This window comes from Macrosteles quadrilineatus, unplaced genomic scaffold (assembly GCF_028750875.1).
Source record: "Macrosteles quadrilineatus isolate MER2022 unplaced genomic scaffold, UCM_ALF_1.0 Scaffold_1__1_contigs__length_201487025, whole genome shotgun sequence".
Classification (NCBI taxonomy): domain Eukaryota; kingdom Metazoa; phylum Arthropoda; class Insecta; order Hemiptera; family Cicadellidae; genus Macrosteles; species Macrosteles quadrilineatus.
The window spans coordinates 82,316,123-82,341,593 of record NW_026542594.1 but is presented as its reverse complement, the minus strand read 5'-3'; the positions used below and the strand labels follow the sequence as shown (position 1 = coordinate 82,341,593).

Genomic DNA, 25,471 nt, shown 5'->3' with positions numbered 1-25,471 from the left:
GAGCCGTTACTTCCAACTTCAACGTATGTGAAATTGTAGTCGTGATCTACTAAAGCCATAAGAATGATGCTGTGCGACTTTTTATAGTTGAAAAATGTGCTGCCACAGTTTTCAGGTGCTCTGATGTTTATGTGCTTTCCATCTATAGCACCGCAGCAGCCTGGGAAATTCCATCTGTTCCTGAAACCATTTTCTACGTGTTTCCATTCTTCCACAGTTGTAGGCGCCTGTAACAGATACATGAATTTAGTATGCCTATATTAATTTAAAATAACAATAAAAATAACAATACTGTTTACACTAATCGTCTATTTCAGGAGTCGCCAAAAATAATTCCATGCAAGAAACAAGCCATGAACGAAACAACAATAAATGAAGACCAAGATTCTACAACTATAGACGCAACGCTAGATATCGGAGAAGAAGAGGATTTAGAAGAGTCACTCATTGACAATGTTACAAATGAAGAACCTCTAGAAGTTTCAAGTGCTAAAGTAAATCGACCGCCACTGGATAAGCAACAGGACGTTATCCCTAAAAAGGTTCGGAACCGGTCCAAAATACAGCAAATTGCTGCTACTGCCCGAGAATTAAAGCAACTCAGCCAAAATATTTCAAAATCAGATAATAACAAGCCTGTTTCACAGGCTTCATCAGATAAATTACTGTTTCACAAAATGCAGATTCCATTTTCAGCCGAGCCATTAAAATGAGGATTTGCCGAACAATTATTAATATTACAGAATAGTATATAATGATATACAACTTTTCACATTCCATAATTATATGTTAGTTTTGCTATGGTCAAAGGTACAAATCCAAATGTTCTCTTTTCTTTTGGTCAGTATGTAATAATTTGCTAGAATCATTGACTTTATATAAAGTCAAAGCTAAAATACTGTAGATGGTTTGTTATGTTAAGTTAAGACCATATGCAAGCATTTTTGAAATCGTTTCCCCGTTTAACCTTAACCAACTATTCCATTCCAAAAGTTAAAAAATTATATGGTGCAACACAAATAAACAACCCGATCGCCTACCTATAACCTACACTATACCTTCCTAATCTAACCTTACTTCAAAACACTTAATGTAGTCACAAATACTCATAAACCCCGACCTACCTCCCCACATGCCTAAATCAGTGTTCAATCTGCGTTTTATCAATAAGTGTAATAACTTACTGTACCGTCGATGTAATTAAACATAATATAACCTATGAGGTATTATCGGATTAAATACCGATTTCGATGCGGTTCGATATATCGCTTATTAAATCCTGATTTCTAACATTGGCTGTTTCTAATCAGCTGGCAACACAAATAGGTTCCCAAGAAAGTAGTCACCGGTCCGTATCCCTCCGCTCCTTGTTTATGCTCCGCGCATTGAGAAAGTAGTTCAGTATATTTTCTCGATTTTCAGTGAATTCCGTGCCTTAAAAAAATGTTTTAACGGCATTTTCTTGTTTATTAAAATCATAGGAATGGTTTAAAATCGTTTAAAAGAAAAGTATAGAAAGTTCAGAAATACCTTATGATTCTCTTGTTTACATTTTTCTTGTAAACAAAAAAACTGTCATAGCTACTTTAGTCCCATAAGCCCAATGTTAAAAATTTTAAATTTTAAGTTCGTTTTAAATTGCATTAGCATTATCTAATTGAAATTTGTTTGTTTACAAACCATCTCATTATTAGTCTAAGTAGTCTTGTTAAGTTTGGCTGAAATGTGTTCAGCCGTTATTGAGTGATGGTGTTATATTGTTTGCATTGAAGTTGATCCCAAAGAGCTTCTCTCAATAAGCGTCTTGCTTCTTTACTGGGAGTAGCCGTAGCTCCCAACACAAATGAATCGTCACAAACTTCTCCAATATACATTATTACAGAAAATGTAGGGAATTACTCCCAAGAAGGGGAAATTCCCTGCACAAGCTCTAACGAAGATGCAACTACTTAATGTTACGCCTTAATGGCCGCCTCTCCGTCCTGCTTCGTCCCTCCTCCGGTGCTGTCCGCCCAGAACTGAATGTGACCGCCAACTTACCGCAAGAGTTAAACGATCGTTGTTACCTGTTTATATATATGTAGATTTATTTATTTAGTTATTTGAAAGATTCTTTATTACTTGTTATTGCCTTTTAATTTTTTTTATATCAAACCAGCCTAGGCCTATATTCCTTTATTCCTGTTATTGTTTTTCAAATTTTATTTGAAAAGCCTTGTTAATTTTTAAATAATTTTCAATTCATTCTATTTTTGGGGCTCCTAAATTTTCTATAGTTACCAGCTTCAAAATGCAGTATTAAGAAGAGATATTTATATTAGTTTTTTGTAAGTTGTTAATTTTGGTAAATTTTGAAGATTAAATCCTTAACATTTTCTGTTATAGTTGATGATTAAAAGAAATGACTGTAAGTTAGAAGGCTAGATGGGTAGCTAAATTATTTAAATTTTTTTTAGACTTTCATGTATTGTTGTTAATGTTGTTGTTTTATTTAAATTTTGGTTAATTACAGCTCGTTTCTCTCAAATAGTGCGTTGTTCTCATCGAGGTAGACTTCTGGAGTGATCGCTAAATGGGGCAAAAACGGTCCGTGCTGGAAAGCGGTGGTAGGCAAGAACGAATTCGGGCGTATTTCAGTATCGTGCACGCTGCAGTTTACTCGCTGTTGTAGCTCAACGGAAAAGCTCCAGTCAAATAAAACTTATATATTCTTAATCTACATAAACATCGGATTCTGACAGTATAAATATCTTTTATTGTAATAATTATTTCGAATTTTAATAATTGAAAATATAGAAGACTTACCAGAGACTGACATGGAAAAGTCACTAAGGGAGGAACATTTTTATTTTTGGGTTACAAACAAACTTCTAGCGGGAAAGTTGTAGCCAATGAGTTGATCTTAACTTTCAAATCAACCAATTTGTGATAAAATGATTGCGTCATTATTAAATCGTTTGGAAACGAGCGTGGGACGGTACCGCGCCGCCACCGCGCGGCCACTCCCGGAGTACCCGGTCCCGGTTGTGTAGCTTTGTCGATATGCATTTTCAGAAAACAATCTAGAACGTTTATTAATAAGTATTTGTATAGGATCTTATCGAAAATACATACTTTCCTTTCCACATGTACTTTAGGAGTAAAATTAACAATCAAGTTTAAGATTAAATTTATAAATTTGTTTTCAGCTATACAAACGACCAATGTTCATTCAAATCAAATTGATTATTTGCCATACTTTAAAAACAAGAAGAATATTTGGAGATTTTAACGGGTAAATTTCATGAATGACAACCCGAAATCTGGGATTTTTCGTGAATGCAGTGGTAGCACTGCCAGGCATTGATAGGATCGAGATGTTTTTTAAGCCAGGGAAGCTACAAGTGCTTCCAACTTGCCTAATCTTGGGTTAAGACAAAAATTAACCAAACTGATTTTGTTTAGAAATGTTTAGGATTTCAGATCTAAAAATCTAGACATAAATGTTATTAAGGTGTTAATGTTTGTATATAATGTTTTTTATCTTATTTGAGTTCAAATAGATAATGTATATTTAATAATAATAAATTATTTTGATTCGTTGAAAGTGTTCTTATTGCCTTTTATTTCATTTTAATTTATAAACATGAGACCAATCTCTAATTATTACAGTAATTGGACTGTTATGACCCTCTATCCAAATTTATTTCAAAAGCCAAAAAATGTTTAAAAATATTATACAAATGTGTTAGGGAAATATTCCAATTTGTTTTTAATAAAATAAAACATGTCACTGACAAGAAAATTACACTAAAAGTTGAAGTTAATCGTGTTTTAAAAATATACCTGATGTGAAAGTAAGAATGAAATTAATTCCGAAAGAACCACAATCTATTAGAGAATACAATTCAATCGTTCATTTGTCCTAAAAAAATCATGTCGTCTGGAAACAAAATAAAAGTAGGCGCGCGTTGCGATTTTCCCTATCCCGCCCATCTTAGCGCTGGCGTTCTTGCCTACCACGGGCTGCTCACAGCTACTCGCGGCCGGACCGAAAAACGGTTCGCTTCAACACGGGCGCGATCACTCCAGAAGTCTACCTCGATGGTTGTTCTTGAGCCTCCATCCATGGTTCTCACTTTGTTTTTTTTTGTTTTTTTGGTGGGCCGCTCCTCGGGCCAGCACATGGATTCACGCTTCCAAGTCGTTGGCCTGGGTGCAGGTACAAGGGCGCGGTTCACTTGGAATTTTTCTTGACTTTTCAAAAGCATTTGACTCTGTTTCACACAAGAAATTGCTAGAAATTCTTCACGGTTTAAATATAAATAATGAAGAGCTTAAGTGGTTCAGTTCATACTTGCAAGGAAGGAAACAATGTGTTCAATACAGCATAATTTCTGCCATCCAAATAGTAAATACTCTTACACTCAAAATGTTTACTCTGAATACAAAAATATTAAATATGGTGTCTCCCAGAGATCTATTTTGGGCCCTCTTTTATTTCTTTGTTATATGAGGGGGTTCCCACTAGCTGTCGATGGAGGAGGTTCAGCGTGTCTTTATGCTGATGACACCAACATTACAGTTATAGGCCATTCCCAAGAGGAAGTCGAACTGAAATCTTTTCTAAATCTATTATCAGTTAATGATTTCTCAAGTAGAAAAAAATCTCCTAATAAATTACAGTAAATAAAATGTTATATCATTCTCCACAAAACAGTCAAGATCTAAATTGAATTGAACCCGCGTATTTACCTTGATAATTCAAACTTGATTCAAGTAGAGTACACAAAATTTCTCGGATTGATATTGGATCAAAACCTAAATTGGGATAAGCATGTTAAGCATGTAATTGATAAAAGTCAAAAGGTAGATACGCCCTGCGACAAATGTCAAGGGTGTGTGATATTGATACTTTAAAAACCATATACTTTGTATTAATAAATTCTCACATATCCTATGGTATAGCAATTTATGGAGGAACTACCCAGAAAAATTTGGATAAAATTCTTCATCATCAAAAAAAGCACTCCGAATTATTTTAAAAATTAAAAATAATTGCCAATCAATGAAACCATTCTTTTCTAAATTAGGTGTTATGACATGACTTGTAGTCCTATTACATGTAAAAAAATTAAACCTCCAAACTAATAGTACGAATATTCAACATTATAAATTAAGGCATACTAGGCAGGTTGAACAGTTTTTTGAGAAGACATGTGGTTTCATTGGCATAAAATTCTTATTTAATTTACCTAAAATTATAATAGAGGAAAAAAATTGATGTTTTTAAAAAATATTAAAAAATTATCTTTGTATTCTTTGGACGAATTTTGGAATTCAAGAGAAATCATAAATATAGTTTAAAAATATGATTTAATTTAATTTTGTTTTGTTTAGTCTTCTTAAGCTTAACATTTGTTTTGTAAAGATAATGATTGTTTTAGCGATAAGTAAGGCCGTCGACACACGGGAAGACTGTTTTCCAACTGAAATCGGCAACTAGTTGGACAAACTAGTCGCCAGCGTCCCGACCAATATAGTTAGATGGGACAGTACACACGGTGCGACTGCGATGCGACCAGTTGAGGACCAGTCGGCGATCAGTCGTTAAGCAACTGGACCTGCCGGTTGCTAGGTGATTTCAGTCGCCTGGTTTGAACAACTTTTCGCATATTTGTATTACGCTTTTCAGGGATCGGGCATACCAACTGCGATAACTCTTCGTAAGTACTTTTTGACATCCTGTTCATAGACTGAAATTTTGCGTCTGTTTCTTTTAATGCAGCGGCAGCTACAAAGAGCCTACATTTAATATTTGTTTTAACATAAGGATGTACCCAATACCTTCTACGTTCTTGATTGTCTATAAAACACCAGGGCTTCTTAATCACTACCACCCATTTCAAACACCATACACAGTACACAGTATCGTTATAACCAAATTAGAACTCATTTACTGTCTCAACTCAACTACAATCGCGCCCGTGTGCGGATTTAACCAACGCAACTGCAATCATAATCGCGTCACAAAAAAGTTGGTTCAACTTTGGTTGGGTTTCAGTCTTCCCGTGTGTCGACCGCCTAAGGCATAATTAATCTTTATATTTATTTGAGGCTATTCATTGTATAAATACTTGTACTGTGAATGAATAAAGAGAATTTTATTTTGAATTTTAATTGAATGCACTGAATGTTGAATATAAATATGAAAAGAATGCTTGTTAAATAATTACAGGAAATCTTTGTCATTGATTTGCCAACTGCTACCATTGTGCACTAAATGTCATTCTTGAATTTATCAAATTTATTCAACCTAGGTTAAATTTAATCAATCGTATTTTTTTTTTTAAATGTGATATTCCACATATAATTTACACATTAATTTACATACAATTTAGTTTTCAAAAGTTATTGATTTTCTTATCATCTCAACGAGATAAAGTATCTGTAGTCATGTTTTTGGGTACTTTCCTGTTAAAGGGACCATTCATGATTTTCGATGATTTCTTCTCCATATATTGATATTTTTGTTTTCCTTTACTATCCATATTCCCTCGCTTCTGTTTAATATATTCAAACGCATTTAAACTACGAATTGAGGACTGCCTATATGGATTAAGAAAATGAAACTATTCTTAACTAACCTAACATACTAACTAACGACACTTGCTGTAGGCTAAGTTTCCATTTAAAAATTCCATTTGATAACATAAAAGGCATGTGGGAAATGCAATAGGTTATCAAACAGAATTTCGAAATTTTAGAGCAAGTTTGGTTAGTTAGGTTGGTTTAGAACAGTTTCATTACAATATATTTTTATATGTTTGTTGATACTGAAAAATATTTATTTATCCTAGTTGTCAGCTGATATGTTTCAATTTGTCAATATTGATATGGGATAAAAAAATAAAATATCAATATATCGAAAAGAAATCATCGATAATATTATTATATTATATGAAAATGTTCCCTTTTACAGGAAAGTACCCGTTTTTGTTTTAAACGTGACTACAGATATTTTACTAAATCTATATATATAAAATCCAATGTATGTTTGTATGTTTTTTTGTTTGTTTGTTTGTTTGTCCTTTATGGACTCCGAAACCGCTCAACAGATTGTAATGAAACTTTCAGGTATTATTAAGCATTATTCAAGGATAGTTTGTGTGAAGTTTGGTGCAGATCCGTTAAAAGGGCTCCACCCCAGTGGCTCTGGAGTTTCCCATGTTAACCTTATGAGTACTCATATTTAAATGGAATTAAAGAATTTTAACAGCTGGTTCAACTAAACAATTTGATTCTGTGATGTTCAATAGCATTACAAGTTTAATAGGTTTACCAACAGGGTGCAGCACTATTATTTTTTTAAATTTATGACAATAGCTAATTTGCAACCAAAAGGTGAGTGAGCGTAGCGAACGAACTTCAATCAGGACGTGATTGAGCCATGAGAACGAGCTCATCTTGAAAATGAACGAGTATTTGACATAAAACCACATTAGGACAGGACGGTGTCTGTCGGGCCAGCTAGTAATTTATAAATAGAAAAAAAATAAAAATCAATGACTCCAACCGAGACAGCTATTATGTTGAACCAATCAAACAATGTGAAATAGTACGGCATTTTGATTTACCATTCACAGTTTCATATAAGTTTAATTGCATGATATTTTTCCTCATAAACAACCATGATACATTAAAAATGTCTTAGTATACAAATATTTACAAAATAGGTTTTCAAAAGATACTATCTAGCGTTGTAAAGAAATAGTCTACATAGTTGGATGTTGGTGGATTAATAAAGGCTTTCTTATTCCTTTCTGATTTTCTCTATGCCAAGGTTAATCAACCAACTGTTGCAGGAAGCATAGTGGTGTCAGAAGAGGAGAGTGACTCACATTGGCAGCAGAATGACTATAAAGGGTTCTCTCCCAGCACTGACTGGCACAATGTTGACTTCAAGTCAGCCCCAGCTATACAAGAGCTGCCTGTGATCAGTGCTATTGGTGAGCCTTCCCATGGAGCCAACGTACGGCTTGTAGACAGCAAACTGCAGTTGAAAGGTGAAATACACATCTTTCAAACAACAAAGAGATTAATATTGTGTTGACCTAACATGTCAATCACATACAAGGGCTTGCTTGAAAACAACGTTCACTGTTCAGTAGAGTCTGTTCCGAACCCAACTATTTTTCAAATCCACCAATTCAAAATTAAGGTTAGGAAGTTATTTTATTATTTATTAAATTTTTAGTAAGAGGCTAACTATGCCATCACGAATGTGCTGCTGGTGAAGTTAGCAATAACACTGAGAACGTTAAGATTCTAGCAATGATTTTGGGAACGTCAGCAAGGCTATTAATGTCGCCAGAAAAGTTAACAATATATAGGGCTGGCATAATGAGGCTGCAAAGAAAGGTGCTGCAATATTGGTGAGTCGATAGGTAGCTCAGTCAGTTTAGTGCCATGAACTTCAGGCACAAGGGAGCAATGTCGCAGGTTGGGATCCTGGTACCTGCCACTACTTTTTTCAGTACAGCTCACCTTTGTACTGTACCGGTTCATCCGTTACTATACTAGGTAGTTTCCACACACAGGCCTCTGTGGCACATAAGGACGGCAAAATGCAGGGATATAAGAGGCCGCCAACCTCTTAAAAAGAAATCTCCAAGAACAGTAACAAACTTAGCAACACCACGAATACACAAAATTTAAATGTTGCCTCAAACAGTGGAGAATTTGGCTAAGATACCGCAAATGTGTGTGAACATGGTAGTATTACTGTGAATGTTGGCGAAGTTAGTTATATGTTATATCTTACAGAGAAGTTTTCAATACTCTACAACCTTGCATCAAAATTGACATTGTCTTCTGTGATTGTGGCGACGTTGTTCTGATCCCCCGAATACTCTGCAACATCATCTGTTGTGATCGCAGCATGATTGTGACAATTTTGCCATTGATGAAACCTGCTAGTCCAAACAAGGTTATGTCTTTGGAATAGCGGGGCTCTACTATTTACACAGTAATAATGATTTGAAAAAAAAATCTAAATTTAAAAATTATTTGAAATTTAAATTGGGTATAGTTTAATTGTATATACTTTTCACCACACTATGATGTTTTTGGCTGTATTACATACGTTAATTTGTGGCTGAAAGTTACGTTTTGCTGGCCATGCCAGCTGTCATCGTAATTTGGGGACCGAGCAGGTTTTTACAGGCCGGGGCCGCAAAATCAGCTGTCCGCTTACTTACTTAAAACATGAATGCATTTTAAATACACAATCAAAATCCATAGCATTGCAATAGAATTGTGTTATTCTCACCGTTTCCTAGCAACTATTTATTATTATTTTTGCTGATTCCTCAAATTATTTTTCCACATAACCTTAAAGTTGTAGTTGTGTTTACTATCAGTGTGCATTATTATGGTGGTGAATAGTGGTAATGGAGTATAGTGAGGTGAAAAATAGCGTTCGTACCATGGACCGAAATGGTTTTGCAGCTCTCGATCGATTTAAGTTCTCGACTTTGTCTCGAACTTAAAAACTATCTCGAGCCGGCAAAACCTAATTTTCGGCCCTAGGTACGAAATATACTATTTTAAATCACTGTACAAGACTATCTGTGACTGTGTACAAGAAAACTCCTCTAAAATAAGGCAACTTTAAATCAGCAGCAAGTTTTACTATATCCAAACTACTTAATGGTTTTTCTGGAAGTCTTTAATTATTTCCTATGAGTACATTTTTTTTTACTTTTACTACCAGATCCCGTATAAGGTCTCAAATAGAGCCACTTACCACTTTTATTTTTTCCTCTTGCAGGCACATTTAGGATTTTTTTCTTTTTCCCGACAGGTTTTTTCTTATTTGTTTTTAGCGAATTTCCCATATAGGGAATAAGCTATTACCGTAGTACTCATGGTAAGACCTGGACGCGGGACCGATTTTTTGTTTTGTTTTGAGGTCCCTAGAGGCCAAAAACACCATTTGTTCAAATTCATATATATATATATATGTGTCCGTTAGCACGATAACTCGAGCAAAAATGATCCGATTTTGATGAAATTTGGTACAAACGTGTAAACCTACGTTTATTTGAACGAGTTCGCGATCCAGCATGATCGGACCATGGGAACGGGGGTTTATGGGGGGTTTTATGGGGTACAAATAGGTTTTTCCCATTTTTGACTCAAAAAACATAAAATTTTGCAATTTCTTTCTAAACCATTTTGTAGAGCTTAAAAAAACAAATAATTTAGTATATTGAAGCGTTATTATGCGCCTAATTGTTACGGAGAAAATTTCAAAAAATTGTAAATTTAAAATTCCCATGTTATTCTTATGGAGAATAAATAAACTGTTGTAGTTTGCTTGTTTATGAACATATTTTGATCAAATTTGGAAAATTTTTTATTTCTTACTAACTATTAACATTTTACAAAAAAAAAACAGTTTTACCCTCCCTGATGCAGCAAACCTAAGTACTTTTTAAACTAATTCTATTTAAATCGGGAATAAATGTTATATTTTTAAGTAGACATTTCAGTGTAAATCCAATCAGTCAAATGGAAATTCGCTTAGTCTGCAGGTTTGCTGTGGCGGGGGTATTTTTTAATTTTTGAAGACTTCTCTTTTCCCCCACCAAGTTTTGCTTTCGTTTTCATTATGTTAGCAACTGCCCAGGCGGCAGCTCTCTCACCAATACTAGAGTCTGAAGCTTTTACCCTTTCCCAAGCTAATAAGCTGTCAGCCACCAATCTAATTTTACTATCCTTCGATCTTGAGTATGCTATATCGTGGTTTTTGCGTGCAGCATCCAATTTATTTATGACTGGATCACCCCTTGCTTATCTCTTCCTTAAATTTGTTCCAGGTCCACAGTACTGATAGCCGGGTGTTGTGTTTAAATAAAAGAATAGATTCTAATAATTTAAGTAACTCATTTTATTAAAGGTGTAAACAGGAAACTGAACTGTAAATTACAAACATTAGAAAATAAACACCAGCTGATCAGCTGGTATAGCAATCCTCCCGCTTTAGTTTTCTTTGTATATTTAAAATTTTCTAATCTGGTCTACATGTCTTTTCCATATACATCCGTCTTCCGTTCTAACAAGGTAGATAACATTTCCCGTTTGTTTCTCAATTTTCCCAACCGTCCATTTTTTATTTGAAGTAAGAGAGTAGTCCCTCACCAGCACTCCTTCCCCTACAGTAAAGTGTCTCTTTGTCACTTGTATCTCTGTCTCTTTCAAAATAGGGGTTTCTACTAATAGATCTAGTTTAGTTCTTATATTCCTCCCAAACATGAGGCTATAAGGAGATTTCCCAGTAGTAGAATGTTGTGTTTTTCTCAACTGTTTTAATATCGTGTTTAACTTTATCTCGACACATCCGTTTGCAATTAAAAGGCTCTTCACAGTTTGGACCACCCTTTCAGCTTGTCCATTTGACTTAGAACAAAATGGAGCTATGGTTTTTTGTATTATTCCATACCTTGTGAGAAAATCTTTGAAAGGTTTTGAAGTTAGCTGAGTTCCATTGTCTGATACCAGGATATGAGGAAACCCGAAGGTTGTAAATAATCTATCCAATTGCTTAACACACCAAGCTGTGGTTGTAGATTTTGTATGTATAATTTCTACCCACTTACTGTAGGCGTCAACGACGATTAAGTACCACCAACCCCGCAGTGGACCAGCAAAATCAATGTGTATGCGTTCCCAAGGTCCGTTCGGGAGCTCCCATGGGTGAGTTGTCCCCTTAGGTAGATTTTTCAATTTTTGTTGACATGAATGACAATGTTTCACCATAGCTTCAATTTCTTGATCCATATTCCTCCAATAACAGTAGCTTCTAGCTAGCAATTTCATTTTTGTCATGCCCATATGACCAGCATGTAATTCTTCCAAGACTTGTTTACGTGTAAAGTGGAAGGTACACAAATTCTATGCCCTCTGAATATGCAACCGTCTTGTAGACAAAACTCATTATCATTCAAACTGAGTTCTTTTAAGCTTTTTCCTGATATAAGATGATCGTATACCTTTTTAAGTTCCTCGTCCTTTTGTGTTTCTTCTTCAATTAGTCTTCTTGATACAGGCATCATCTCTACTTGATTCATTAGATACCGTTCATGATCGTCACATACATTTGATACTTCTGTAACAGGAAATCTTGATAAATAATCCACATTAGCATGTTGTGTCGTACTTCAGTATTCAATCGTATAGTCAAAACCCGATAAGAAATGATCATAATTAAAAATCCTTGATGCAGTCATAGATGGTAAGGTCTTTGTCGGGTTGAAAATGGCTACAAGGGGTTTGTGATCAGTTATTAAAACAAACTTCCTTTCATAACAGTATGCAAAGAATTTCTTTAAGCCCCAGTAAATTCCCACAGCTTCTTTATCTATCTGACTGTATTTGCGTTCTGTTTTCGTAAGTGAGATGACTTTCGAGTGGAAATATTAGAATATAAAAAGACAGAGTGTTGAAATAGAAGTAACTGTGTTATATTAAAGATCAGAATAGAAAAGTAAACAGCATTTGATAATAAACATTTTGGTTGCTATGGTAACAACTGATTCATATGTTCATAACATTCTCCCCCACTTAATCACTGGAGAGCAAAGTCCTTAAGATAGGACGGAACCTTGCGTTGTCTGGAAGGACGAGTTAATTTATTTTCTTTTTGTTCTGTGGCTTGAGGTCTGTCTAGATTTTCTTCCCTTAGAGTACCGTCTAGTTCTGTTGGATTGTTTGAACTTGATTCAGACTCTGGGTGGATCTCTTGTGGTGGTGCTTGACAGTCTATAATGGGTATCCGTCTTGGAACAACAGAACTATCTTGTTCGTTGTGTGTTGTACATGTAACTTTCTTCTTAGATACAAGTGTCGAAATCAATTGATTTATGTGTCGTTTTAAACTTCGTCCAGAATCCAATTCAACAATGTAATGGTATTGACCTAATTTTCTCTTGACTGTACCAAACTGCCATATGTCTTTATTTCCCAGGTGAACTCTTGCCTGAACCCTCTCCCCCACTTTAAGAGAGCGAACGCGAAGAGGAGCAATCGATTTTGATGGAAGCTTTGCCTTTGGGTTAGGGAGAAGTGTGTCAAGTCTAATCCGAATCTTCCTGTTCAAATACAACTCTGCTGGAGTCTTGCCTGATGCCAAAGGTGTTGCTCGATATCTGAACATAATGTTTTGTAGCTTTGTGGTAATTGGGGTTGGATCATCGGCAGCAGCAATAAGTCTTCTCTTTAAGGTTTGTATGTTTCGTTCCGCCAGGCCATTTGTTGCAGGATGGTTAGGAGCAGTAAATTTTTGGAAAATCCCACGTTCTTTACAGTAGTTGATAAATTCCTCACTTTTGAATATAGTGGCATTGTCCGAGACTAAGAACGAGGGGTACCCATGAACCGAGAAAATGTTTTCAAGTAGTGCCATCGTCGTTGCTGAGGAAGGAGCATTTCGAAGAATGCGAACTTCTGCCCACTTTGATTTTGCATCTACACACATGAGGAAATAATTTCCATCCAATGGACCGGCATAATCAATATGCACTCTTTCCCAGTTATCATCGGGCTGATCCCACGGATGTACCGGAGCCTTTGGTGGATTGTGACGAACTTTAGCACAAGCTTCACAGCTTTTCACTAGTCTTTCTATTTGTTTGTCCATACCTTCCCAATATACATATCTTCTAGCAAGCTGTTTCATTTTAGTAATTCCGAGGTGTGATTCATGGAGCTCATTTAGAATGCGATTTTGAAGACGTTTGGGAATTACGACTCGATCTGATCGGAAAAGTATGTTGTCTGAGATCATGTAAGGGCTATCTTTGTGACTATTTTTCAGTTCATGTAAAATAACTTGAAGCTCAGGGTCTTTTGCTGTTTCTTCTTTTATCGTTTCTGCGGTTATCACTGTGCTTGAGATTTGAAGTAAGGTTTCTGCATTGATTGTGTTTATTTCTTTGTCGAATGTTAGTTCAGATGAAATTGATGATTGAACTGGGCTTCGAGACAAACAATCAACGTTTTCATTTTCTTTCCCTTTCTTGCATCGAACTGTATAGTCAAAACCACTGAGGAATGAAGAATAACGCAATAAGCGAGATGATGTCATTCTTGGCAAGGCACGTCCTGGATGAAAGATATGTGACAATGGTTCATTATCGGTGACGAGAGTGAATTTTTTACCAAAAACGTAATTGTAAAAATGGGTGACTGCGTAGATGATTGCTAGAGCTTCTCTATCAAGTTGGCTGTAATTGGTTTCAGCCTGAGTCAATGCTCTGGATGCATATGCAATTGGTCTTTCCTGACCATCGATATCATGACTGAGTATTGCAGCAATTCCAGTTGGGCTAGCATCTGTTGTGAGAATAACTGGTTTTGATGGGTCGAAAGGAATAAGAGCTGTATCACTACAAAGTTCAGATTTCAGATTCAGAAATGAGGCTTCAGCAGCAGCTGACCAAAAGAATTTTTCTCCTTTTCGAAGCAAACATCGTAGCGGATGTGTTTTTGAAGAGAAGTCAGGAATGAATTTTGCATAGTATGTAACTAAGCCAAGAAAGCGTCTTAACTCATCAACATTTTGAGGGCGAGGCATCTGAGTAACTGCTTCAACCTTTTTAGGGCATTTTTGAATCTTATTGAATGACACCACATGTCCAAGGTAATTAATACTTTCCTTGAAGAAAACACATTTTGTTCTGTTAAGATGTAGATCATTCTTCTTGAGACATTCTAAACATGCAATAAGGTTCTTCCTACACTCTTTGAGAGTTTCTCCGTGACAAATGATATCATCAAAGTATGCTTCTACCTTTGATAATCCGTTTAATAGTTGTGACAAAATTCGATTAAACTCAGAAGGGGCTGTTTTTATTCCAAAACTGAGACGATTCATGTTGAACATTCCTTTATGGGTTGATATTGTTTGAATCTTACTTCCCTCTTCATCGACTTTTAGATGCAAATAAGCCTTATGAAGATCCAACTTACAGAAGTATCTTGATCCGCGGAGACTATGTAGGACATCATCAATGCGTCGAATGGGGTGGTTAGATGAGACAAGTTTTGAATTAACCCCACACTTGTAATCTACGCATAGTCTGACTCCTCCATCTGGCTTTGGGATAACAACCAATGGTGACCCCCAATCACTTGATGCGACTGGAGTTATGATTCCTTGAGACTCGAGGGTTGTAAGTTCCTTTTCTACTCTCTCTCGTAATGCGAAAGGGACATCACGTTCCCTAGTAAATACTGGTTTTTCATTATCTCTGAGTTGGAGTTTGACTTCAACATTGGGAACACATCCGATTCTTTCTTCGAAAAGTGCTGAGTATTTTTCGAATATATCCTCTAGAGACGGTACTAAATTAACATCAACTGTATTCATCGGTGATTGCTTTCTGTTGTCTACCTCACTGAGTTCAATTCCAAGTCCACGAATCCAAATTCGTCCTAACAAAGCAGAATGACCTGCAGGTACTATAAATAAATCAGCATTTAGTGATTTTGCATTGTAAGAGACTGAGACAGTTACTTTACCTTTAGGTTTTATTATATGATCAGAGTAGGAGCGAAATGAAATAGGAGTTGGTTGAAGTGGCACTTTAAGTCCAAGTTTATCAAAGTCCGTTTCTGAGATTAAGGAAAATCGTGCACCCGAGTCTACTTCAAATGTTTGAGGCTTGTTGTTGATAGTGACTGTAACCATGTATTTGTCCGAGTCTGGTCCTACTATGTAAAGATCTTCCACATCGTTGATTTGTGTGATTCCATACTCATCTGGGTGACTGAATTCATCTTCTGTGTAGTGAGACAACAGGGTGTTTGTTTTAGAGTCCTTTAGTAGAGACGTTATACACACTTTTGATACGTGGCCTTGTTTTCCACAGGAAGTGCATTTAAGATTGTTCCGATTAGTTTTGCATTCATTAGACTGATGGTTTGATCGACCACATTTGAAACAAAGTCCATCAATACCCAAAGCTTTGTAGTCAACGTGTCTTTTTAAGCTTTTGTTACGGAAATGTTGTGATTGAGATCTATTGGAAACGCGGTCATCATATTTGGGAGTCTTAAATTGCTTGAAACTTTGATATTCCTTTGTCTTAGACCTTGAATGCCTATCAATTTTGTGTGTATCTGCATTTTCACTTGATGATTGTGTGACAGGATTACAAATTTTATTTGATTCATAGCGGGAAGCTTCTAGGGCAATTGCTTTTTTGAGGAGTGTGTCAAAACTGTTGAGATTAGTGTCTTGTAGAAGTTGTTCACGTATCCAATTGTCTTTTAGTCCTCTAATAAATTGAGGGCGGAGAAATTCATCAGCAATTGAAATTTTACTTTCACATTCATTGCAAGAAGTGTAAAAATTACAATCATTCAGGTTACTTTTCAGGACTGTGACAAAATCAGAGATAGATTGATGCAACTGTTGTGAAACACTGAGGAAATAGTGTTGTGCAACAATATGAGATACTGTAGGTGACAACATCACTGTGAAATGTTCGATTAATTTTGAAAAATGTAAGTCTTTTACAGGATTGTCTGGGCCTAAAAGAGTTGTCAAATTATTGTAATGTTCCTTACCAATAGATGAGCACAGGAGTTGAGCTTTCATCTTGTCTTCTTTAATGTTCTTCAAATTGCAATAATTTTCAAAACGTTCCAAATATGATTTGAATTTATCATTATTTGGATCAAAATGTTCAAAAGGATTGATCTGAGGAGTTGAAGTTTTATTACCTAGAGCTGCAGCCAAAACATTCATGAGTCTTTCAAATTGTTCTTCATTCATTTTAAGTTGAAATGTTTAACAAAATAAAATATCTTGAAAATAATAGAATAAAACAAGAATTGATAATAGTTTTTTACCAAATCGTCGCCAACTGAGATGACTTTCGAGTGGAAATATTAGAATATAAAAAGACAGAGTGTTGAAATAGAAGTAACTGTGTTATATTAAAGATCAGAATAGAAAAGTAAACAGCATTTGATAATAAACATTTTGGTTGCTATGGTAACAACTGATTCATATGTTCATAACAGTAAGCGATCTTGATGCAAATGCAATGGGCCTCTCAGATCCATCCTTGTATCTATGTGATAAGCAAGCTCCTAGCCCTGTAGGACTTGCATCTGTTGCTAGGATTAACGTTTCATTTGGGTCATAGTGAGCTAGAGTTTCATCACTTGTTATTTCTGCTTTTACTTTCAGAAATGCATCTTCACATTCTTGAGTCCACGTAAATTGTTTTCCTTGCCGTAACAAACCATTCAGTGGTTCCAGTAAGCTGGACATGTTTGGTACAAAATGTGTGTAATAGTTGGCAAGACCCAAAAATACTCTTAGCTGGTGTACATCACTTGGTCCTTTGGCTTTAATTATAGCTTTGATATTATCAGCAGATTTGTGTAAGCCATTTTCGTCTATGACATGTCCTAAATATTTGACACTCTTCTGGAAAAATTTACATTTGTCACGATTCAAGCGCAAGTTAAACTGTTTGATTCTTCCAAAAACTTTCTGTAGGCGATCTAATGTCTCTGAAATAGTGCTCCTCTGTATCAAAATATCGTCAAAAAAAAACAAACTGTACCTTCCAGACCGTGGAGAACCTTATCCATAAACCGTTGCCAAATACTTGGTGCAACTTTTATGCCAAACATCATTCGATTTACTCTATAAAGTCCCAAATGTGTACTTATGGTCTGTATTTCTCTAGACTCTTCGTCCATCGGAAGGTGTAGATAAGCATTACTTATGTGCAGAAATATCGACCTTTATTCATGTTAGAAAAAATATCTTCAATTCGCGGGATTGGGTATTTGTCGTCACATATAAGTTTGTTTGCCGTCACTTTGTAGTCAGCACAAATTCTTACGTTTCCATTTGCCTTTCTTACTGGAACAATAGGATTTCCCCATTTTGAATTTTCAACTTTTGATAGTATTCCATTACTCTCCAGTCTATTTAGTTCTTCTTCAACTGAGTTCTTCAATGCGTTAGGAACTTGTCGAGGTTTGATAAAAAAGGTCTAGGCTCCTTCTTTTAACTCTATGTGACCTTGTTCTGATGTAATTTTTCCGATTCCGGGATTGAAAATTTCTTGAAACTCTGTCAATAGTTTGTCCAATTTTTCTGAACAATCACTTTCAACCACTTTGATATCTGCCCAATCCATTTTTACTTCTCTCAGCCACTCTCTTCCAAATATTGGCTCAACCTTTTGTCTCAGGACATACAACTTTCCGTAGAAATTAAAATCTCTGTATTTACAATCGACAAAACAAACTCCAAGATTCTTGATGATTTCACCAGAATATGTTTTCATTTCAACAGCGGTTTTGAAAAGACGTTTATTTACATGTAGTGATTGAAAATCGCTGTAAGATATTGAGCTTAACACTGCTCCTGTATCAAGTTCCATCTTCAGCTTCTTTCCCTCAATGTCCACATCTATTAAAAACTTATCACTTCCAGATGAAGTTGATCCCATTGTATAAACCTCGTGGATCGATGAATGGTTGTCCTCAATATCAATTAAGTTTGATTTCAATTCCTTGTTTTTCCCAGTTCTTACATCAGTTCCACTTCTAGATAAGCAAACCCTTGAAATATGTCCAATCTTATTACATTTCCTACAGAATTCGTTCTTAAATCTGCATAAATTAGCCTTGTGCTGTTCACTGCCACACCTGTAACACTTGCCTCTTAAATCTTCAAATGAAACTATGGTTTTGTTTCCCTTAAATTGACTTTGTTTGTCTTTGTATCCAGATTGTAGGCGGTTAATGCTTGCAGTTTCTTTTAGAATTGAATTTCCATTTCTCCGGTTAATTTCATAACTTTCAGATTTAGATTGTTCTATGTAAATCACAGTTTGTACCACTTCGTTGTAAGAAATTTTACCATATTTTTCTTGAAAAAGTCTAATTCTAATTTCATTGTCTTTTAACCCCCGTATGAACTGCATTTTTAAGAACATATCACTTACCGTACTTTCACAGTTATAACAATAATAAACGGTATCAGCATTCTGACACATACTTTCTCCCATAAGTATGTTAACAACCTTTATCATGTGTAAGCGGTGAGAGTAAATATACGGAAATGGGATTTGTACAATTTTGTTCAGAATTTAAAGGACTATAACATACTAAATTTTTATCAAAATCGTTCGGGCCATTTTTTGAAAAATCTGATTTTTCCGTTATTTTATGTGGATTTTATGGGAAAATAACATAATTTAAAATAACTTTTAAAACGTAATTTTTACTGAAATGGGATTTGCACCATTTTGTTCAGAATATAAAAGACCATAAAATACTAAATTTTTATCAAAATCGTTCGGGCCGTTTTTGGGAAAATCCAATTTTTCCGTTATTTTATGGGGATTTATGGGAAAATCCCCATTAAAAATCAAAATTTCTAAGAAATTGAAAAAAAAAAACTATCAAATTGTAAGGACCATAACATACTATGTTGAATAAAAACCGGATTTTTTTCTAAAATCCTATTTTTTGTTATTTTATGGGGTTTTTATGGGAAAATAACATAATTTACCATAACTTTTGAACCGTAATTTTTAGAGAAATGGGATTTTACCAGTTTGTTCAGAATTTAAAGGGCTACAACATACTAAATTTTTATCAAAATCGTATGGGCCATTTTTGAGAAATTTTGATTTTTCCGGTTTTTTATGGGTTTTTATGGGAAAATCCCTATTAAAAATCAAAATTTAAAAAAAAATGAAAAAAGCGCCTGAAGATACCATGGATTAGAACCTACATACCAAATTTCATCAAAATTGGACCACAGGTGTAGTCTCTAGCTCTGTACACATCCAGACACACAGACACACACACACACACACCCACACACACACACACACACAGACATCACTTCGAAAACCACTTTTTTGGGTCCAGGGGGACCCAAAACAAATATATCCACTCAAAACTCAAACTCGAAAATTTTGACGAAAACAATACTTTCTCCATATACTATGGTATAGGGGGAGAAAGTAAAAATCACAGTCCGTTGCTAAACGTTTAAGTTCTCTGGCATATACGGCTATGTTCTCTCCAGGTTCTTGAACCTTACAAACAAATTTATGTTGGTTAGCTAGTATGCTAGGTGAAGGTTGTGGTGGTGGATCTTTTGTAGTTAAACACTTCTGTGATTTCATCAGTGTAATATGATTTTATTTCAAAAGAAAATATTTTTTGGGAAGACATATTCCAACTTCAAAGGGAGGTTTATCCGTTACAGAGTAAGTTTGGTTTTTTCTTCGTCACGTCGTGTCAGTTCATATCGTACTTCTGTGCCAATGAGTGAACCCTCTATCATAGTTTTGAGGAATTGATTGTGGGGTTACTGTTAAAGCTGGAATTCCTTGACATGGGGGATGTCAGTTAGTTGTCTCAGCCTTATCAATAACATAAAGTTGTCAATATAATCTCTCTACGGAATGTTAGGTGTAGTGGAATACTTGAAGTGAAGTTGGCTTTTATTCTTGAACTGTTAGGGGCCTCCTAGTTCATATGGTCTTGCGGCTTCATTGGCAACAAATAATGCAAATGACATAGCAATGGGACATTTCCAAAAATCAAAATTACTGTAAATTGGCTGTTACGTATATATTGACGTTTATATATTGTTAATCAACGTATCTTATAAAGGATTATGTGATCAATTACTATAAATTGGCTGTTACGTATATATTGACGTTTATATATTGTTAATCAACGTATCTTATAAAGGATTATGTGATCAAGTTTAAAAGGAATAGGACCTTTCTGTCATGACAGTAGCTGCTTAAATAGTATTTTCTCTTCGTACCATATTTTACAGCCAAAATGTCGTGTTATTTTCAATAATGTTACCAAACCGTGCACCAAAGTCCGTAATATAGGCAGGTGCAAATAATTTGTCAAGATGGGTACCATTTTTGGCAAGGTTTCTATGTTTGGATTTTATTAGACACGATAAGAGCAGATATTTCTACATAAATATTTGATATGTGTAGAATAATATGATAAAATGTAGACAAAAGGGGTGAAAAAAGGCTGACACCAACCCGTACAATAGATATGATATTTTAATAAGAAATAGTTTAAGAATTGCTGTGACAAAAAGGATTTTCCACTGATTTCGTAATGGAACGTTATATTGCAAAACATGACATGATAAAGAAGAAAATCAATTTTAAAATCAGAAAATAACATTGCAAATACTTATTTGGTAGAATTCAGTAACTCCCAATAAATGTGTGTTGTTTGAAATACCATTTAAAAATGAACAGCTGTTTCATTAAAAAGTATTATTCACATGGCCAAAATGTAAACAACTCTGTGGAGGGATCTTTAAAGGCTTCTGGGGCATAGTCCTAAGGTATTTTGCTTAGTTTTTCTTTTGATAACTCATCTACAGACCAAGACCTTTCTTTGGTCACCTCTACCAAGTTTCTACGCCCAGCCATTCTCTCAAATTAGTGGGGACAAAGATACCAATTAAATATTTAGATTCCCCCATGTTAATCTTATGGGAGAAACTCCAACTTTGATGGCCTGTGGGGCAAAGCCCGAGGATTTTTATTACATGAATTGGTGAAAGGGGGTGTCTACACAAAAAATACTTTATTTTGACACGTCGTTTGAAAATCCGTCCATTATTATGGAGGAGTAGTGTTTAGTAGAAATTGCCTTCACGTATTATATATAAGGATGTTAATTAAATCAGCACAAAACAAATGTTACAGAGGAAACAAGCAATATGATAATTTGACAAAGAGTATCAAACATACCGCCCGCCAAAAAACTTGTTTTTTCTTCTCATTTAATATGTTGGTAGAGGACATAGTCTTATTACAGGTCGAATGACTTCTCCTTGACTGGTTTGTAATGTTGCAACTCGGACGATTCCATCTTTACCAGGTAGCAAGTGTTTTATTCTGGCCATTTTCCATGTAAGCGGTGGTAGATTTTCTTCTTTGATGATCACCACATCTCCTTCTTGAAGATTTGGAGTGCGGTTGGTCCATTTGCTTCGTTGTTGTAGCGTATTTAGATATTCAAATGACCATCGTTTCCAAAAATGTTGCCGCACTAGATTTATAAGTTGCCATCCGGATATTCGATCTAAGGGTAAAGCAGTGACATCCTCTTGCGGTATACTTACTAAAGGTTGTCCTATGAGAAAATGGCCTGGAGTGAGAACATATATTTCTGAAGGATCGGTTGAAAGAGAGCACAATGGACGAGAATTAAGGATAGCTTCTATTTGAGTGAAAATGGTTGAAAGCTCCTCAAATGCCAAAATTCTGTCACCAATGACCAATGACCAAGGCGAGATTTTGCAGCTTTAATCCCGGCCTCCCAGATTCCACCAAAATGAGGTGCTAAGGGCGGATTCAAATGCCAAGTTATTCCTTTGTTACTTAGTTGATTGGCGACTTTGTTAACAAACTCAGAACCACAAAAAAGTTTATAAAGATCGTCAATAACCTTCTTTGCTTCTTCAAAATTAGTGCCTCTGCCAGAGTATACATCAGTGCAAATACCTCTTCGTGCGATGAATCGATCAAAGGCAGCAAGAAAGGCATCTGTCGAAAGATCTGATACCACTTCTAGATGAAGGGCTTTAGTCGCTAAACATATAAATAAACACAAATAGGCTTTCTTAACTTGGGGTTTTCTACTTTTTTCAGTTTTAATTAAGAAGGGACCTCCATAGTCAATACCAACTTTTAGAAAAGGCCTGTAAGCATTGACTCGATAAGCGGGTAAATCTGCCATAAATGGTTGATGACACTTAGCTTTCATTCTTGTACATGTTGTGCATCTTAAGATTCTTTTTCTAACAGTACTTCGGGAAGATAAAATCCAAACAGATATTTGAAGAAGTGACTGAAATATTCTGGGTCCTGCGTGAAAATACATATTATGATAATGATCAATGAAGAGATTTGTGAAATTACCGTTTTTCGGTAGGATAGCAGGGTGGCGAGATGAGTATTGAAGTGAAGAATGACGAAGTCGTCCTCCGACTCGTATTATTCCATCTTCATCTATGAATGGGTCAAGTCTTTGAAACTCAGATTTACAAGGCAATTTTAATATCAAGTTTGGTTTTTCAGTTCTGAAACTTTGATCTTGAACTAATTTAATGCATATAGTGAGACTTTTGTTCAGTTCTTGAGAAGATAAAGGACCTTTAATATGTTGATTTGATTTAAGTTTACAATTGTAAATAAACCTCAGACACCATGCAGTGACATGTTTAAGACAAGTTAATGAAGAGAAACGTTCTAGCATATCTGGTATGCCATTTTCTTGAACAGTGACAGAGTTAACAACTATAGGCTTCGTTTCAGACAGTTCACTTGTAGGCATTGGAGTATAATCGTGTACAGGCCAGGACGATTCATTTTCAGAGAGCCAATTTGGACCGTTCCACCACAGAGAGTTTTCGATTAGTTGAGAAGGCAAGAGACCTCTCGAAGGAAAATCAGCAGGATTGTCTAATGTAGGTACATGAAACCAGCGTGAAGGCTCGATTATGTCTTGAATTTGAGCAACTCTGTTGGCTACAAAAGTCTTAAGTTGATGTGGAGTCCGAATCCAACTTAGTGCAACATTAGAGTCTGACCAAGCAAAAACAGTTAAATTTTCTATTTTTGTAATCAAAGATTTTTGTAAAACTCAATTAGTTTACTAAGGAGAACACATGCGCACAACTCAAGTTTGGGAATTGTAAGACATTTCAAAGGAGCGACCTTGGATTTAGCTACAATCAATGATGTAGAAATGTCACCACAGCTTGTTTCACAACGTAAATAAAGACAGGCACCATAGGCTTCACTAGATGCATCAGCAAATCCATGGAGCTGAAAAGTTTCTGAATTCCTAGGAATCACAAGATGAGTAATTCTCAAATCTTCAAGTAAATGAAATTCATCAATAAAATTACGCCATTTTTTCATAACATTTTCATCTAACTGATCATCCCAACCAACACCTAAAGTCCAAAGAACTTGCATCATCTTTTTGGCATACAATACCACAGGTGTCACCCATCCAAGAGGGTCGAATATTGTACTCAACAGACTTAAAATAGAACGTTTAGTTGGTTTGGAATTATTCTTGAAATTACTCAATTTCACTTGGTACATAAACTCATCAGATACTGGTTGCCATTTTATACCTAAGACCTTAATTGCATCAGTGTCATTGAACTTAATTTCTTTGTTAGGTTCATTGGCATTAGTTAGTAAATTAGGAAGGTTGCTGGCCCATTTTTAAAGTTCAAAACCACCTACAACTTGAGCAAACTGATTAAATCGGACTTTAATTTGATAGCATCCTCAACAGTATTGGATCCAACCAACAAATCATCAACAAAAATATCATTTATTAGGGACTTAGCAGCTAAAGGAAAGTTCTGACCTTCATCTTGGGCGAGCTGCTGTAGAGTTCGTATTGCGAGGTAAGGAGCGCTCGAAACACCATAAGTGACTGTGTTGAGAATAAAACAATCGATGTCATCTTCAGGTGATGACCTCCAAAGAATAGCTTGGTAGAACTGATGATCAGGGTGGACGATTATCTGCCGGTACATTTTACATATGTCGGCTGTAAAAACAAAAGGATGTAATCGAAAATTAGATATGATTTCACATATGTCATTTTGCAGTTTTGGACCTGTTAAGAGTTCATCGTTGAGTGACCTGCCGTTAGAGGTTTTTGCAGATGCGTTGAAAACTACTCGTATTTGGGGTGTTTTACCATCTTGACCTAATTTGAAAATACCATGATGTGGGATGAAATACTTGATTTGTTTGAGGTCAACTTGATTAGGATCTACACGTTTCATATGACCTAACTTTAGATATTCATCCATAAATTGGGAATACTCATCTTTAAGATTCGAGTTTTGATTCAGACGATTTTCTAAACATTTAAAACTTCGAAGGGCATGTTCATATGAATCGCCTAAGCAAGGAGACTCGGAAAGAAACGGTAACTTTACAACATACCTGCCAGAATCGTTTCTACTATGAGATTCACAAAACAGCGATTCTGCTAGTTTATCATCTGAACTTATATAGACTTGTTTTGGAGCTTCCTCAATTTCCCAAAACTTTTTTAAAGTTGTATCTAACGTATGATTAGGGGCTATACAAAGATTTGCATTTACATTTGTTGACTCAGACATATTTTCCGATGTTTTACCTATCAAAACCCAGCCAAAGATTGTTCTAAAAGGCGTTGGATAACCTTGCTTGGTTGATTTCCGCCCGCCATCAAACACTTCTGGATACAGATCAGCACCTATTAGGAATTCAATTTCACCTGGAACATCAAAGTGAGGGTCGGCTAGATCAAGGTCCTTGTAAACATGCTTAATGTCCTTAGGCAATGTTTGAGAGGGAAGTTGAGTAGT

At 35.5% G+C, this 25,471-nt stretch overlaps 1 protein-coding gene across 5 annotated transcripts in view; it reads left to right on the top strand.

Moving 5' to 3' along the window:
* LOC128983682 (sulfite oxidase) overlaps positions 1–25,471 on the top strand; it is a 217,479-nt gene that overhangs the window by 145,563 nt on the left and 46,445 nt on the right. For all 5 annotated transcript variants that reach the window (XM_054403077.1, XM_054403076.1, XM_054403078.1 and 2 more), the window contains exon 10: positions 7,845–8,045. In XM_054403077.1, coding sequence (XP_054259052.1) covers positions 7,845–8,045 — 201 coding nt within the window. The remainder of the gene's footprint in view (positions 1–7,844; positions 8,046–25,471) is intronic.